At 41.2% G+C, this 18,920-nt stretch overlaps 1 protein-coding gene across 3 annotated transcripts in view; it reads right to left on the reverse strand.

The window, feature by feature from the left end:
• Nucleotides 1–18,920, reverse strand: part of LOC130932009 (RNA binding protein fox-1 homolog 3-like) — a 506,184-nt gene that overhangs the window by 375,107 nt on the left and 112,157 nt on the right. For all 3 annotated transcript variants that reach the window (XM_057861344.1, XM_057861342.1, XM_057861343.1), the window contains exon 2: nt 11,645–11,747. In XM_057861344.1, the coding sequence (XP_057717327.1) occupies nt 11,645–11,747 (103 nt within the window). The remainder of the gene's footprint in view (nt 1–11,644; nt 11,748–18,920) is intronic.

Below are 18,920 nucleotides of genomic sequence, written 5' to 3' on the forward strand. Positions count from 1 at the left end.
ATAAGGAACATGAACATTTAAAATACCTGAGCTGAGCCTCAAACAATAATATATATATATTTTTAAATGAGGATGTATGTGCAACAAAAGAACAATTGGCTAACTTACACAGAAAAAGTCCGCTAGCTTAAATGCTAGTTTTTTTTTTTGTTTTTTTTTTTTTAACAATGCTCTTAAGAAATGGTTCGGACACATATTCCCACAAAAACCGGCTAAATATACCTATAAACTAAATTAAGAATATATTAAAAAACATTAGCTCAAATAAAAACTTAGCTTACATTGGTCTTAACAGGGAGCAGTTGGATTCAGCCATGTGAAAAGAGGCAGACCAGAGGGCAGTGTATCCACCCTCATCAATAAAACTAAATGCAAACACTTTCAAAACAAACCATTACAACGCCACTTTAATTAAACGAATACTCGAAGCAAAAAATTTAATTCGAATATTTTTTTCTAATCGAATACTCGAGTTAATCGATTAATTGTTGCAGCACTACTGAAAATTAATGTGATGACTTCCAATCAGTGCCCAGAAAAAAACTTTCTATTCACTCTAATTTGATGGATTGGTTGTTTGAAACTTGAAATTTTTTGAAGGCTTTAACAGACGTTTTTAAGATCATTTTGCCTGGTGGGGCAAATTTCAAGTACATAAGACAGAACATACTAACATAATTCTTTTCCAAGCTTATTTTATGCTGTACAACTGATGTACAAAAAAAGGATTAGCATATTTCATTACTTGATTTAAAGGAAAAGATAAGACTTGTAGTATAAATGAGCTTCATGTTAAACAGTGTTGTTTTCATAAATGATGATAACAAAAATATTTTGTCAACGAACAATTTTTTCATGACGATTACATTGCGATGACGTGCTGAATACGTGTCTTGGGAGACTAAAACATATCGAGATGGATGCCAGTTGTCATCTGACGACACAAGAACGAGATAAAAATTCACCATAGTTTGTCATAAATCCACAAAGTCTAATATTGTCTTAATGTATGTGTAGTTAGCACGCATTTAGCAGTGTTTGGTCGTATCACTTGTGACATGCTGCGCCTCCCCCCGCCCCACACACATGCTTACTCACCAGCTGGTGAGTAAGACTGTGCCCATTCCAGGCTCCTTACGTGAAACATATGTGTCAGGTGCTGCTTGGTAAGTTTTGCTTTCTTATCTTGGCTAGATATTCCATGTGGCTTTAGCCTTTAAAGGTCTGTGGTGAGTGATCATCACACACTAAACTAACTTGTAGCATTAGCATAGAATTCATGTTAGCATTAGCATTTAGCGCGGTGACTCAGTGTCTTCCAGTGACGGGATCTGTCATTCACTTGAGTAAACGAATCCATTCCGGTTCGTTCAGTAAAAAGATTTGTTCAAACGAATCGTTCAACGAATCGTTTGCCCCCTTCATCTCCCTCCCCGCCCAAATGAATCGTTCGGTTAGTGAACGGGAAGTGACGTTGCCGAACGAATCACCAAAGACCGCTTCGCAGTATAACTGAACGGGAAGTGACATTGCTTGGTCCCTCCCTCTCTTGCACATTGACCACTCGTCGTAGTTTCAGAAATGAGTGACAGGCAATATCATTCTGCTTTCACAGACAGCCTCGTCTCCCTCCCGCTGCTGCAAAAGCGAGGGAGAACTTCCGCGTCGTCTGTCCTAGTTCTATGGGCTCAAAGTCATGGCTCGTGCTTGCATTTCGATGTAGGACACGGTTAAACATTTTCCTTTTGAGGGGGAAGTGGGGGTTTTGGGTCGGGGGCGCACGGACTTTCTTTAGCATGATCTTGCTCACATATACAATGCTGCTGCTGCCAGCCAACGCGGCATGCTTGCTGTCACGAAAATAAAAATAAATCGAAAGTTTAATTTCTAAATATGGAACGACCAACACATCATATTTACCCTCCCTCTGTTGTATTTTTGTTTTTTATTATTAAGATGATCGTATTGAATTTTTGCACTGGTATTAATTAATAAAATAATCCGGTCAGCTCCCCTGTCGTCCCCGCATCTCAGATCGTCAAATGCCGACGAGAAATAATTGTTTGCTCTTTATGATGTCGCCTTTCTACTCTCATTAGTCTGTTAAAAAAAAAATGTAGACATATTGCGACATCTCCCGTGTCCGCGCGCTTTGTTTTTGGGCGCTTGAGTAGCACATGATGGACGGATTGACATAATTTGTCAAACCAACCGACACCCTCTGACACGGGAAAAAAAATAAAACACTCGGAAAAAATTGACATGTATATACAGTTTCATTGCAAATCAGTATTATGGTGATCATACTAAATATTTTTTTTCTGTGCACATATGAGGTAAATATCGCTGCCATGAAGCCTCCATATAGTGACAGTTCTCTGCCCGCTTCACTGCCGTCACGCGACCACAGCTCAGCTTTTGCTTGCCTCGTAGCTACGCGTGTTTTAAATTACTGTAAATTTGATAGTATATCGTCATAGGTACAGTCCCGAGTCTGTTGAGAAAAGTAGAACACTAAACCATGCTCGCTAGATTTGTGTGGTGTTTTTGTCTGTTTGAGCAGCATTTGATAGGCTCCACGTTAACAAATATGTGACAAAGTCATTTCCTTTCATTTTATGACTCGTTCACCGCATAGTCATTACTGGAAAGTCAAGTCAGCAGCAAGCTAGGTCAGGAACCGGAGGACCGAATCACTGAACGGGAAGTGACAAAACTCAGTCTTTCCCCCCTGCCTGCACGCTGGCTGCTTATTGGCCACACGTGGAAATGAGTGACAGACGCCTTGATTCTGTTTCCGCTCCCTCCCCTGCCCGCGATGAGGCTGGCGTCTGATTGTTCGTGTGCGATGTCAGAAGACGCTGCCGCTTGCTCAACGCCCTCCCACGCAGCGAACAAGCGCCACCAACTTCATAGAACGAATCAGTGCAGATGGTGATTAGTTCGGTCTCGTTCACCCAAACAATTCGTTCAAAAAGAACGAATCGTTCGCGACCGATACAACACTAGTGTCTTCTCAAACTCTTGGAAAACATTTAAAATATAGTTTTAGGCGGTAATTGCAAATAATGTGCGGTTTTCCTGCAGCGTGTGTATTATTATCATGAAAATGTTGATGTCCTTGTAGACTCTAGAGCAGGGGTCTCCAACCCAGTCCTCAAGGCCCACTGTGGGTCCTGGATTTTGTTACAGCCGATCCAGCAGAGACAGTTGAACCAATGAGGCTTCTGCTAAAACAAGACACACCTGACTGCAGTCAACTGATTGCACTTGTAAAACACCAGATTGGGGAAAAAGTGTCGTCATCTTGTTTGGTAGGAATGAAATCCTGCACCCACAGTGGGCCTTTGTGGAATAGGATGGGGACCCCTGCTCTACAGTTATGTGCTTATTTGTCATGTTCATTCGAAATTGTTGGAAACCTTTTATTTGTTTACTTATTCCTAGACTAAAACTTTTGAAGTTAATAAACTAAAAAAAATTGAGAACTGTCGAGTAAAACTAGACGAAGACGATTTTGAAATGACTAAAATATGACTTACACTAATAAGTAATTTCATTAAAAAGACTAAGACGAAAATTAAAATGGCTGCCAAAAACAACACAGATGTGAAATGTGAACAAATGTAAAAATGCAAATCACAAAATTATAAATTTAATAAAAGAGAAATGATTTTTTAGACACAGAAAAAGATGCCCCTTGCGAGTGTAGCCATTGTGTGACAAACGTGACATAAAAGAAGCCAGTAGTAGGGGGGGATGGTAATTGGCGCAAAAACAGAAATTTTAGAATATGCAAACCACCACTTACACAGCAAAACTACATCAAAAATGGGACAGAATCACACCAAAGAATGGGTTCTACTATTAAAAAAAACTTCTGCACCCTGCAACTGAAGTTTATGCTGCATATACCACAATAATGCTTATGTCCACACTCAATACAATGATGTCAACCAGGGTTTCGGTGCTGCAGGAGATGTACGACCTGGAAAGGCCGGCAGGGCAGCTCTTCTGCAGCAGCCACACCACCCTGGGAATGGCCTCAGCCATGAATAAGGTCATGAGGGTGCTGGAGGCAGAAATGGGCGTTGACAAGGTGATCCAGAGCTTCATGGTTGATCTGGACAGCAAGAACAGCAGCGTAGCAGGGCAGGCCCTTGACATGTGCTTGAAGTTGGTGGCCCCAGAGTACAGTGCCAAGCCCTGGAACAAGAACAAGGAGTTCATGATGTTCTTGGAGGAGAGGGGCGCCAAGGCTGTCCTATTCAGCTACAAAGACAGCAGGTTCGGCTGCCTCTCCAGGGCTGCTGCAGTGCTGCTTTACCACTGGCCCCACCTGTGCGAGTTTCTCGCCCTAAACCCCAGCATCAACAACCGCCTTGCCTGTCTGGTGAGAGAGGTGATGGGACTCACCTACCTGAAGCCGGTGCTAGCAGTGTTCGCCTGCCTCGGTGTACACCTGGTGGAACCGTTCTTCGCCCACACCATCAGCCCCAGGGCCACCCACAGCAAACTCAAGCTCTTCTACACCAGCCTGTACAGAAGTATGGACGTCAAGGAGGTGCCTGAAGACTTCTACTCCTTCAACAAGCCGGTGTTTGATGGGGTGGAGGATGATCTGTTGGAGGGCGTGAAGCTAAGCTACAAAGAGGAGGTTGTGGAGGCCGTCACGAAGGTGGCCAGGGAGCATGTGGAGGAAGTGACGAAGCTGGCCAGTGTGATGCTGCCGCACATGAGAACTGTGCTGGCCAGGCAGCGGCGGGACTACAGCATCGATGATGAGCGGTTCCCCGCTCAGTACCCAGTGGAGGAGCAAGCTGCGAACGTCGACGAAACCCCTGTGACAAACCTTGCGGCAGAGAGGGCTTGTGGTAAAGTCGACTACAGGCTTCACAAAACCCACAGCCTCCAGGCTGTCAGCAGGCAGATGATTCTGCAAAGGTGCAAGGAGCTGAGGGAAGACCAAACCCCCAGCTTTAGGGGCTATAGGGAAGCGGCCATGGCAAAGAGGGAGCTGGAGCTCACCTGGACGAGCTCCATGAAGGAGAGGATGCAGAAGGGGTCTGATGAGAGGAGGGAGGCTTCACTGCAACACGAAAGGAAGAAACTGGAGTCCCTGGAGAAGCTGAAGGAGAGCGGTGGGCCCTTCACTTCGGCAGAGGAGGTGGACACCTTCCTGGCCGACATGACCGCTAACAACATGAAGGAGAAGCAGGAGAGGATGAAGACAGAGATGCAGTACGCGAGAGACACAAGCACGCTCCTTCCCAAGACAGATCCACTCTTCAAGATCAGAAAGACAGATATAAATGGGAAACAGAGAGACAAGACAGCTCAGGAGTTTGGGAAGGCTCTCAAGGTCTTCTTGGGGAGGAAGGGGGATGGGAAGGTGATGGACTACAACACCTTTAAAGAATATCTCAGCAAGCTCGTGACAGGCTCCTAAAGCCGTTCTGTGAGACATGCGCAGTCTGTTGTTGTGCCTGACTTGAAATACATCGGTTGCCATGCTGTAATAATTCATTGCCTATACCTACCTATGTGTGCATATGCATGCCCATGTTGCAAAAATATACAATGTCAGGGTGCAGAAGTTTTTTTTAATCGCATGATCATTCCAAAGGTACCAATCATCATTATTTTAGGTGCGGAACACGTGATTGAGTGGCAATTTGCATCGGTTGAAGTTGACATTTATCATCCCCCCCTACCAGTAGCTAAGAAAATAGGCACACAATCTTTCAAGTTTCTGTACCTGTGCAATCGCTGACGGTCTTTTTCAATTCTCCGTCTGAGACTCAGACAAAGCCTGCTTCACTTCCTGGGTTCAATAAAGCTCGTTCTTCCAATAGCCGTGCATACTACAATAGCAGTTCATGCGTGACCAGCAGTGTTGTTAATAACGGCGTTAGACTATAACGGCGTTACTAACGGCGTTATTTTTTGCAGTACTGAGTAATCTAATTAATTACTTTTCTCATCTTTGCAACACTGTTATAGTTACTGAGGATGTAAAGGTGTGCGTTACAATGCATTATGCATTACTATGTTGGTTGAATGACGCGAGAAAAGACACAGACTCACGGAGACGAGAGGGCACAGCGGGAGTGGGGAGGAGGGAAGGGAGTTGTGACACAGTCGCAAACGCGATGCCAGGTGGCTCCGATAATACCCGATAGCCTACAAATTACGCCCACGTGATGCTACGGTAGATATCACATGAATATAGAACTAGATGCAAAATGACAGACACGGCGGCATTAGTAAACAGCAGCCATCTTAAAGCAGTAAACTTCTCAGGAAGGCTCTGTTGTAGAGAACCTTCCTAGCGAACCTAAATAACTTTTTATGTAAAATACTCCTATACCTGCAAAATATTGACTTGAATTTATCTTTAAATGATGAAACAGTTTTAAAACTTTCACATGTCGAAAGTAGACAGAAGGGAACTAATGCAATAATGGGAGCAATTTTAACAACTTTAACGGTTGATTCACAACATTAAATGACTTCCAAACAGAGCAAAAGTTACTATCTACAGTAGTTATCGCAATATCCGCAATACCCCTGTGTCTACGTTTAGGGTGAATTGGGCTAGGGCCAATTGTCCCAAAAACCTTTTGAACTTCACATAGTGTCACCTATGCTTTTGATCAGGTATGTTGTTTTCCTTTTATTTTATTCTGGTTTATGTTGTGCTTGACCTGTATTTTTCCTTTGCAGTTATTTTTCCTTTCCTTTGTAGTTTCTTCATGTGTGATCAGAGAGGGCCTCCATAACTGAAACCACTTCATCAATCAATTAATCATCTGTCTTTCCTTCTGCTATATAAGTTGAATTGTTGGCTTTGTTCACGGTAGGTGGTGGAAGCTCTCCATTTTGTTGTGTTGACACCTTGACTTAGGTTACTTTGAAGTTTGCTTTCTGCCATTGATTTTTAATGCTATCTTTTTGCCTTTTTTTTTCCCTTTAGGTGAGCGCATAGCACAGGGGTATACTTTGGGTATACACCTGCAGGTACAGTGCTGCTCAAAAGTTTGTGAACCCCCTCAACATTTTGGAATTTTCTATTATTTCAACCTGATTTCCTAATCAATCAATTCAGTAGTTTTTTTTTGTTTTTTTAACAGTTGTGTTGTCGAGACTAAATTAAAAAGAGTTTTCATCAACTGATGTAGGTGCAAAATTGAACTGTTTGGTCACAACCAAAACCGCCATGTCTGGCGAAAAGTCAACACTGCATACCACCAAAAGAACCTTCTCCCAACAGTGAAGCATGGAGGTGGGAATGTCAAGATCTGGGCTTGCTTTTCATCCTCAGGACCTGGATAACTCCACATAGTCCAGGGAATCATGAATTCTGAGGAATATTGTCAAATCCTAGAACATAACCTGACGCCATCTGTTTTGAAGTTAAAGCTTGGCAGAAGGTGGATCATGCAACATGATAATGATCCAAAGCATTCCAGCAATACAACCAAGGAATGGCTGAAAAAGAAGAAGATTCGTGTTCTGGACTGGCCCAGTCAAAGTCCTGACCTAAATCCCATTGAAATGCTGTGGCGGGACCTGAAGCGAGCAGTTCATGCCAGACGCCCATCAAACCTCTCTCAACTGACTGCGTTCTGCAAGGAAGAATGGGCAAAAATCCCCCAAAGTAGATGTGAGAGGCTGATTAGTCACTACAGAAACCGTTTGGTTGAGGTAATCTCTGCAAAAGGAGGCGCAATATCCTATTAACTGAAGGGGTTCACATACTTTTGCACACATGATATCTGAGTTTTTCTTAAATCAACCACTTTTGTTAAATAAAGAATGACAATATAACTATTTCTTTTGTTTCAGTCCATTATTTGGAATGTCAGTATTGTGGATTTGGGTATAACTTAACATTTAATAAGGTTATTTTAGTTTTTTTTACAAAAAATCTGACCATCGCTGTGGGGTTCACAAACTTTCGAGCAGCACTGTATACACTGTGTCTCCCACCTTACATAGGTATCTGTATTAGTTCACTAGATAGTAGTGATGGGTCCGTGAGACCTCATGAAGCGTGTCGACTAGAGATGCACGATAATATCGCTCACCGATAATTATCGGCCGATAATGGCAATTATGACATCACAGAGATAATCCAGATAAAACAAAATTCAACCGATAATGCAAGCCGATAATTATATACTTGATTTAGCCTCCAAATGTGCGCAATCAACAGTTTTGTCCAATTCTGCTAGTTTTAAGGAAGTGTTTTTGCAGTGTAGTAATGTGATATATGTTAGGAATGGCTTACTTTTAAAGGCATTTTTGTGCAACTTGGTTGTTTACTCTCTAAGTAATTGTTGCCAAAAGCGTACCATTACACAATGTCATTGCCATTGATTAGATGTTGGAATTTACTACTTGTTCACATTTGATGTGGGAAAAAAATAGCACCAAATTACATTTTTGCACAGTAACATTTGATCTTTGTATACTTTAAAATTTTACATACATATTTGAATAGAATTATCGGCGTGACGTTATCGGTTATCAGGTGGAAGGGGCAGGAAATTATCGGTTATCGATATCGGTTGAAAAATGTATTATCGTGCATCACTAGTGTCGACACAGTGACACACTGTGTTGACACAGTGTGGATACTGTGTCATTGAATACTGACACCTGCCGGACATCCCTATAGGCAACCCACTTGACAGACTGACACCGAATTGACGACATAGTAAAAATCAAATCATTTAAGTCTTTGCATTCATATTGCATTATTCCATATCTTTATATTATGTGAACATATATTGTAATGTGAAAATGTAAGTAATAATGAATGGGTGAATGAGGATGCTTGTGGACTTTTTGTTCTGATAAAATTTTATTCAAAAACAGTTTTTTTATGTTTAAAATTTAATTGGTTCCTTTTTAGCAATCATTATTTTTTTTAAACAAGCAATTTCACCTGCTGTGGACAACACACACTCGCATGGAACCAACGATGCCAGCATGCACAAGAATTTCTTAGCCAGTTGAAAGAGGTATGGATAATACTGTATGTCCATTGGCTCCTCCAGTATTGAAGAAAATCTGCATTGTGTGCCATGTTCGGCTCAGCCATTCATCGTTGCACTTTTGCAATTTCATCTACAGTTGCATTGCCACCTTGACTCCCCACTTCGTCATCTAAGTGCTACCATAGTCCATCAGAAAAAAAAATTGAAGGGGACGATAAATAAATTATAGCTTAATTACCGATTTCTAATAAATTCCCAAAAAAGCTACTGTGGGAAAGTAAAGGAATGGCTCTATACCTGTGTTTATTTTGGGATGATCAGAAACATCATTTTCATGCTTGGCCCAATAATGCTTCAGGATTGAGGAGGTGGCTACTGTTTGTATATGACAGGTTGAAAGTACAAATGCGACATTTCACCTTCAAAAAAAATAACGCTAATAAAATATCCAGTGTTGTTAGAGCCGCGGGAAGCGATTGGTTCAACATGTTCAGACCAGGACTCATACCTGCGCGTACGACGTGACGAGGAAGAAAGGCGAATGCTCTGACCACTATACTAGCAGATTAAATGCCTTCAAGGTTTCTTGAAGGCATCACAACGGATATTTCCACGCACCGCAAATGACAGACCCGCGTGTAACAGTCACACGAATTAAAATTGTATTTTGAATGGAAGATGACAAGTCCATTTTCCCTGTGTTACGTCCATTTCCACAGCATGTACACAACGAGGAAGTAACCGTGAGATGTGGATTGTTTCAGCAGCTCCATCGCGTTGACAGACGTTCTTCCTTTTGAAGCAGTTTGCCGCGTCATGACTGTGTCGACACAGTTCAATGAGTTCATGCATCGGTCACGTGATTTCCTTGTAGCGATACGCGCACCGACGCAGGGGTTGCTCCGTGAGCTCAGCGCGCGCGCCGGCGCATTAGTGTCGCTGGACCTATCACTACTAGATAGCGCAGCAACACCAACCCATGAATTTTGGGGCACTACGAGTTCCTGTCACCCTGGGGATTAGTTTGGGGGTTGTTTTGGGTGCTAGCTTTAGTTAGGGATTTTTGGGACTATTAATTTAGTGTTTGCTGCATAGTTCAGGGAGTTGAGGTACATGTTTGTGTGGTCTTTGTCCATTGCCTAAAGTTTTGGGGTGGTTTTTTGGCGGGTGGGGGGGGGGGGTAAATAAAATCTTAAATTTTCACTTTTGATTGTCACTGCCTCCTCCATTCACACCTGCCATCTCATGTTACGCTTGTGGCTTCTGACCACCAGGGGTAAACGTAACTTTTGGGGGGCTCGTCCGGGATCTTTGTGGTTCTGCGGAGGCGGAAAAGAGCATGGGTGTTTGTGTGTGGTGGCAGTCGAATTGCGATTTTTTTCGGGGAGGGGGTTGTAGTTCCTGAGGCGCCCTGGTAGACAATGGCCACAGATTTTAGTTTTGAGGATTTCTTTGCTGGTCCCACAGTGGGGCAATTAAGACCAATGTAGAAAGGTGGATTTTTGTGCGGTCAGTGCACATTTTGGGTTAGAGCTCCCAATGTCTAAAGCTTGAGTTCATTTGAAGGTGTCAGTCATTGACCTGCTAGTCTGCCAAATTCCAGGAAATATTTTTTATATCTAGAAAACTATCGTTGATGTTTTTTCCACTATTATAAATCGGAAAAATGAAATTCTGTCTTTTGACTTTATTAAATAAGATTCTTTCCTCTGGGGATGCACTTGATCAAGGTCTTGTCTTGTGCTTTGTGCTGCTTGTCTAACCCTTTCATATGGTTATCTTGTTCGGTGAGTTTTGCTCAAATTAAAAAGACAAACATTGGGCTGTATTTTTTTGTTTCACAATTAGGCTCCCACTGATGGTGATAGACAAACTAGAGATGCTCTAACAATTAGCTATTTTTATATTTCCCATATAGTAACTTTGTTAAATTGCCACCTATAACAAGGAAGGAACCAGATCAACAAACATCCTACTGTGCCAACGGCTTTCATAAATTAAGTTATTGGGTTGTCAGAAAGATTGACCCATGATCATTCAATGCTAGTCAATGACACTGAATGAGTTGCTGAGATATCAGCAGATCCTCAAAATTAGGTGACAGACCTATATCCTATATTTATCCGGCACCAAAATCCACTCACAAATTTCACCTCCACAGTTGACTGCTAGAAACAACTCCTGAAAAGTCCAACTCCTAAACATCTGTGCATTGTCATCTTACTGCGACCCAGCAGCTACACACCGCGGCGTTCCGTCATTACGCCGGCAATAACAGATAATTAGACTGCCTTAAAACGGCCATTCTGACCCGCTCCCGAGGAAGCGGCCTCAGGCCCGTCGAAGCTCGCCGCCACCTGCTCCACGACTCCGGCGAGGCCGGCGTCGCTCCCTCGCCTCGCCGCACCGCTCGCGGGTGCTCTCCGCACATTAGCCACAATATGGCTGCACGTGGGGGTGGCGAGGCGAAGACTTTACGAGACCGCGGGCGTGGAATGTGTGATGCCGCGACAAAATACTGCAGCAAATGGAGAGATACATTGGGATTTGTGACGATTGTGATTTCCCACTACAGGAATTCCTTGCAGTTGTAAAGCTCAGCAGGAAGCTTTGTGGGTTTCAGTTGGGGGTCCTCCTACCTGCCCAGCTGGGGGTCTCCATGTACGGGTAAAGATGGTTGTGCTGAAGCTGCGTCACTGGACTCTCTGCCGATGCTTCAGCCTCACAATGGAATGAAGAAGCCTGAAAAGATGAAGAACAGCAGTTGAGTTAGGGTAGCCTTTCATGCATTCACTGCAATTGACGCCGATTGATGTCCATTTTATTTAGACTCGGAGGGGCTGTAAATTGCAGGCAAGGAGTAAACTCTTCTGAGTTGTATGGTGATTGTATAAAGCTGGGCAAAAATTGACTTAAAATGTCATCCCCGATTTTATAGTTTTTCTTGTCAACGATGTAATGCTGAAAATTATTTTACGATGGTTAGGTGTTCTGTTGCGTTCATACGACGGAGGATCAGGGCCAAATAATGGAGAAAGAAAAAAAAAAAGGACTACGAGATTAAAGTCGTACTAGTACTACAAGAAAAAAAAATATTATTACATGGGGTAAAACGCTATGTACTTTATGTACATGTACCTTCTTAGCTGGGAGCTACGACGAAGCATCAATATAAAACCATCTATTGACTATAATTTGATGTAGATGAGCCAAAAGATAAAGGATTTCCTTATTTATGAAGCAGATTATAAAATATATACTCAGGAAATGCACAATATTATTCCAATTTGCTATTGCGTCACTTACGTCGTAAAGCTGCTACGTAGCTGGGAGCTACGACGAAGTGTTGGTAGCCCTCTAAATCATTCTATTGATAATGTTTTAATATACATGAGCCAAAATATGAAGGATTTCCTTTTTCCTTATTCGTAAAAACTAGGGCTGTCAAACGATTAAAAATTTTAATCGAATTAATTACAGCTTAAAAATTAATTAATCGTAATTGAGCGCAATTAATCGCAATTCAAACCATCTATAAAATATGCCATATTTTTCTGTAAATTATTGTTGGACTGGAAAGATAAGACAAGATGGATATATACATTCAACATACGGTACATAGGGACTGTATTTGTTTATTATAACAATAAATCAACAAGATGGTATTAACATTATTAACATTCTGTTAAAGCGATCCATGGATAGAAAGACTTGTAGTTTTTAAAAGATAAATGTTAGTACAAGTTTTAGAAATTTTATATTAAAACCCCTCTTAATGTTTTCGTTTTAATAAAATTTGTAAAATTTTCAATCAAAAAATAAACTAGTAGCCCGCCATTGTTGATGTCAATAATTACTTACACAATGCTCATGGGTGCTGAATCCTATAAAATATGTCGCACCCAAGCACCAGCAGAGGGCGGCAAAACTCCGAAAAAAACAAGTACACCTTTGACTGCTGTCATTTTAATCTGTTTGAGCGGGGCATTTGTGCGTTAATTGCGTCAAATATTTTAACAGGATTTTAAAAATTAATTACCGCTCGTTAACACGATAATTTTGACAGCCCTTGTAAAAACCAATTCTAAAACACAAGATGCTTTCATTATTGTGGATTTTAACAGAGGCGAAGCACTACGTAAAGTGAGTAGCAATTTCTTCAGCTAGTGGTAGTAATAGTACAACTTTTTTCCTCGTATGATTACTACGAAAATAAAAGTATTATTTCGCTGGGCTAATGTAGCTGAATAAACTGCAACATACTTTACGTAGCGCTCCACCTCTGTTAAAATACACAATATTGAAAGCATCTTGTGTTTTAGAATCTGCACTCCTTCCACATTGTATTTTGGGATATTTAAACCAAAATGGCATTCAACTTATTAACTTGTAAAACTCCATAAACATGAAGCATTGGACTACAAGACAGAGGGTTCAAAGTAGTATCGGCCTACAGTATAAAAATTAAGGTAATTAAAATGAAAAAGTATATTAAAAAATGTTTCAAATTAATGAAATTAACAATTTATTGGATTTAAATGCAGTGTGAGCATCACTCAAAAATTGGTGATAAAAAACTAATTTTTGGTAAGCCAAAGCTTGTTTTTTGCACGTGTTAGCCCACACGTGCATTTTGCTGCTGGCGTGTTTTTGTTTTTTTTTTCTGCTGACTGGTGGATGTCGGCAGTCCGCAGCCTGGCTCTAGCCCAGAAATCCGGCTGCTGAACCACGACTAAAAGAACGAGCAAGCGAGCATCGATTTCATCTCGGCGAAACTCTACGCCCCTTCTCCCCCCAAAAAACTGTCCTGCCTGCTCCAAAGCAATTTGTCATTTATCAAAAGTAATTAAAAGCAATTCCTTTCCCTCTGCTTGATGGGGATTGACTAATTGTGGCGCGAGGGCAATAAATAAAAGAGGGCTAGGATGAATTTTGCAGGAGGAGAAGCTAACCGGTGTAAAAAGGAGGGGCCAGACATCTGCCTCGACATGATTAGCAAGCACGTGCGCATACGCCGACCCACAGGCGCTAAATAATATATTAACGCTAGCATATTGACCGCCGCGCTTAAAAGGCTGCGTCAACAACAGAGCGGGAGGAAACGTCGGGAGCACCGGATGCAAGCTCCAAAAAGGGATCTCCAATCGCAAGGCCACAAGTGGCAAAGTTTGCGCCGATGGAAGCCGGTAGGACGCTAACAACCTCTACTCTGTTGGCTTCCATAAGGCATTGTTAGGATTGATACTGAGCTGGCAAGGGTTGAGTTGCTTCATTTGCTCTCGCTCGATTGTTGGAGGTGAAAAAAGCAAAATGAAGGGAGCTAATGTGAGACTCGACTGACACTAGTGGGCCAGATCTCACATTTTAGACGAGTTAAAGACCAGTTATCCATGCCCAAACTATTGTGAATTCCACTCTTAAATCCAATCCGAATTAATGGAGACACAAAACATGGATCAACATCGTAATCAATTAGATAAGCTGATTTATTCAAAAGAATGTTTTTCATTCAAAATTCGGAAATGTTCATAACCGTCAAAATTGCTCTGCATTTATTATTGCCTCGGGCAATGTACCCTCTAATTTTTCATGTGTCTGAGCAGACACACAAGCTCTCCGACCACACTGCGGACCACGGTGAGCAACATCAGATCTGTACACGGAGGCCACACACCGGTATCACGCCTATTCAAAACCTTGGATCATAGTAAGTTACATGCCTTATTAAAAGAACGAAATTACAGCAGCAATTTTCATTAGATTACTTCTAATACAGTATAATGTATTTGGCCCACTTAAAATGAAAAACAAGATCTTGTTGTTCATGAGGTATGTACTATGTTATATGTGATAGTCCTGCTTTAACCATAGTAGAGTCCTGCTTTCCAATTGTGGCATGGGTGAGTTAATAAATGAAACATAATGAGCAACCACAATGTATCACACTATACCACTCCCACATTAAAATTGTTCAGACAATAAGGACACTCAAGATTCCTATTCTCTGTGTCTGAGCAGCTACACTGCAAAAAACACACCGCCTTAAAACTAGTTAAATTTCCTCGAATTCAGTGTAAATCTACAAGAAATAAGTGAAATGATCTGCCAGTGCTTCAAGTAAATTTTTACTCAGATTTCTTGAAATACGAAAACTATCTAGCGGAAAATTAGCTTAAAAGACATGTTTTAAGCAATAAATTAGTATATTTAAATTTTTAAAAAGCTTTGAAAGGTCAGAAACGTTCTTAATTCAAGAATATTGTTCAAAACATTTGAAAGCATTTTTCTAGACACCTGTCGCTCATTGAGTTACGTAGCAAAATAGTACAGAAAACAATTTTCTTGGTCTAATTAACCAGATTAGTTCTAAAATTAGTTATTAATTATTACTGTAGCGCTTGCAAAGATTCACAGCAGAATGTTGCTTCAGTAAATCAGCAGAGGAGTCAAAGTCACTTTTCTCCACCATTGGGAGCGTCGTGTTGCCGTATCGAAAGCACCAATGGGAGCGTCGCATTGCCGTATCGAACGCGCCAATAGGAGAGCTATAATATGTTTGTGTTGAATTTTATTTTTCTGTGCTCCATAGATTTTCTTGTGCGCTGAGTGTGTGCAAGCAGTGCGATTGTGCACACGCGCAGCTTAGAGTTAACATTGGCCTCAGGTGAAATGCTACCGATTTTGTGAAATGTGTGTATGATAACATTGTAAATCAATGAAGACCCTTGAATCGACTTTTTCCATTTTGGTAAATTTATAGTATTGTATCGTCGTGAAATTAGTCAGTTACTCGCATTAGGCCAACTGGATACAGAGCGAAAGCATTCAAATTTTTAAAAAAACCATTGACTGGTTTTAGTCCAATAAAAAATGACAAATTTTGCATTCTGATGTCACCTGGAATTGCTAATCTAATTTTCCTTTAAATCCCATCAAAACCTCCAAAGTCCTTTTCCCAATACAGACCTGGTTTTGTAAACATTTCATTTTCAAAGCTACAAAGTAAAAGGCTTCCGGTGGAATTTGGCGCGCTGCTTCTGAATGGCCCAAGGACGAATGGCTTAACTGGATCCAAATCATCAAACAGCAAATTTAATCGACATCCTTTCAAAACACGTGAAAAAATGTCCTTGTAGCAACAATCAACGAGCCAAGGATGAACGGATTAACTTTTGATCAAGATCAGCTAACAAGAAATTTCATTGACATTCCTCCCAAAGTTTTGCTCCGATGACCTTCTTACAAAAATATACTACTTTATAATAATCTATAATTCCAACAGTTACGGAATATGAAAAGATTCCGAAGAAATGTCGGAACCACTCAAGGACAGACGCATTAACTTTTGACCGCCAAGCAATTTCTTACACATTCCTTCAAAACATATTAAATGATGTCTTGGTTATACAAAATGTTATCGCATTTTTACTTGACAGTGACTTTAAACTCGCTGCCTGCCATTGATGGTGATAGACGTCCAATCAGAGCAGAGAAAATCCCTTATTGTGGAGGCGACAAAAGATGCGTCTCTTGCGATTCCAATGTCGCAGTTGGCTTTCAAACTTTACGGTTTCATGTACATATTTAAATGTGCTGTGATGATATGCTCTAGCTTTGAGTACTCCACAATAAAACGCTGGAAAAAAAAAAAAGTACAATTTTCCGAAGTATTACTAAGTAGAAGTATTACTACTACTATATTCATACTGTACACAGTGATGGAAAAGTGATTGCGCATTAACCCCTTAATGGTGTCCTTTTACTATTAGAGGTAGTCATCAGGTTACGAATAAATTCCGTTCCTAAGCTGGTGATGTAACCCGAATTTCCGTCGTTTAAGTCAGAATTAACCCTTTGAGTACCTCTAAATACAAAATAACTGTCCAAAAGCATGCATTATACATCATATTATTAGATCAAGTAAAAATAAGATACTGTGAGGTACGTTGTGTTAAATGCCGTTAAATTGAATAACTATTCGGGCTTTAAAAAAACAAATCTGGCTTTACTTCGAGTGAGTCACTTTGCTGAGAGAAAAGGGCGCTGTCGAAAGAGTAGGGAGGCGAGAGAGGGGGGATATCATGGATGCTCAGGTCGCCTCTCTTAATGCGAGACCGCTGTCCGAACTTAAAAAAAAAAAAAAAAAAGTCAGCGCCAGGGGAGAAGCAACAGCTTGAGAACAAGGGAGTGGGAAGTCCGAAAAAGGCCCATTGTCGACGGCTAGGGAAGAAGCGGAGGTTGGGGCGGGCGTCATGACTCGCAAGCCGAAAAGGGCACTTTTCGGGCGGACACATGAGAACCGGATATGTCAGCGGGTGGTTGCTTGAGCCCAGTTCGAAAAAGACGCTTTGTCGGCGGTCAGAGAATAACTGGAGGTTGGGGCGGGCGTCATGACACTACCAAGCTGTAAAGGGCGCTTCTCAGGTGGACACATGCGAACCAGAGATGACAGCGGATCGGACCTAACGCCGTCAGGAACAGCAGGACGGCGGCAACACTGCTGGGGGAGGAGGCACGGCAAGAACTAGATACTGTTTACACAACTTTAATTTAACAAAAAAAAAAACAAAAACAGCTGGAGACAGAATGTCGCAAAACTTCAGCATCACAAAGTCGAAATCGCGCAAGTCAGGTACATTGTAACGTGAGGACTACATGTACTACATAACAGCTGCATCTCAAAGGAAAGTTTTATCTGCCATTCGGTTGTATTGCATTCACCTTACACAAACCTGAGCAACGCCAGGCCATACTGCTAGTGCGGAAAATATTCTAAGCGGATATACTGCATGGAACAATCAATAGGGCATTCCAGGTTAATGAATGTCACTTAATAGGATTTTCACATTTTAAACTAATACGTTTCATGTCATCATGTTTCACAATTTCAGTTCGAATATATTGACCGTCTACCGCCTTATGGCAGTTTCAGTAAAAAATATCAAGCAAATTTTAACTGTAACATTTGACTAAAAACCTGATCGTGCTAGAAAAAAAGAATCAATGTTCCCGACATTTTAAGAGCCTTTTCTAAGGCCTCTCCATCAAATTTAAGAGCAGCCTTTCAATAAAGTTCTATTTACCAGCACTCGAAGTGAGCATTTTTATCGTGATGGTCGATTAATGACCTTCCTTCCCAAGTTTTCCCAAAGAAAATGGAAAAATGTTTATTGCGTGTGTGGCGTTTTTAAGAGTTTTCAACAACAGATTTAAGGATTAGGCGTCACTGTTAAGTTTCGGGGAAACGCTAATTAAAACTTTGGAAGAATCAGTGCTGCTCGAAACTATTGACCTGGTTTGGTAACAAAAAAATACATAAAGTTTGTTGATACTGTCAAAGAAGATTTATTTTACTTCAGTTAGCGTATTAACACTTTTATGCGCGAATTCTGAGGTTGTTGTTTTTTTTTTACCTTTACAGGGCACTCGTTTAACTCATTAGCTGCCATTGACAGCACTAGATGCCCAATCTATTTTTTGTCAAAATAGATTGGACGTCTACCGTCATCAATGACCGTGAAAGATGAGCACTCACAGGCATTCCTCCCAGTTAAAATGAATTTGACGTCTATCGCCATCAATGGCATGCAATGAGTTAAATGGAATCTCGGACTTAAAACTAATAACCGACAATTATTCTCTTTTACTAAAATATGTGATTACAAACACATAAAATGTTGACATTGATTTAAAAATCTATAATATTTATTACATGTTTTGACCTACGGAGGGCGCCAAGTTTCAAGGATGCAATAGACACTCGGGGTGATGAGATAGATTGTCACTGTCACTCGAGGAATACTACCGGGTTACTGCAATTCCTTCTACGCGGCGAGACGTCTAACACATGCGCTCATCGGTTAAAAGCAGCGAGTACTTACTCTCTATTTACTACTTGTGTTTTTAGTGAGTCTT

The sequence above is a fragment of the Corythoichthys intestinalis genome, chromosome 16 (assembly GCF_030265065.1).
Source record: "Corythoichthys intestinalis isolate RoL2023-P3 chromosome 16, ASM3026506v1, whole genome shotgun sequence".
Lineage (NCBI taxonomy): Eukaryota > Metazoa > Chordata > Actinopteri > Syngnathiformes > Syngnathidae > Corythoichthys > Corythoichthys intestinalis.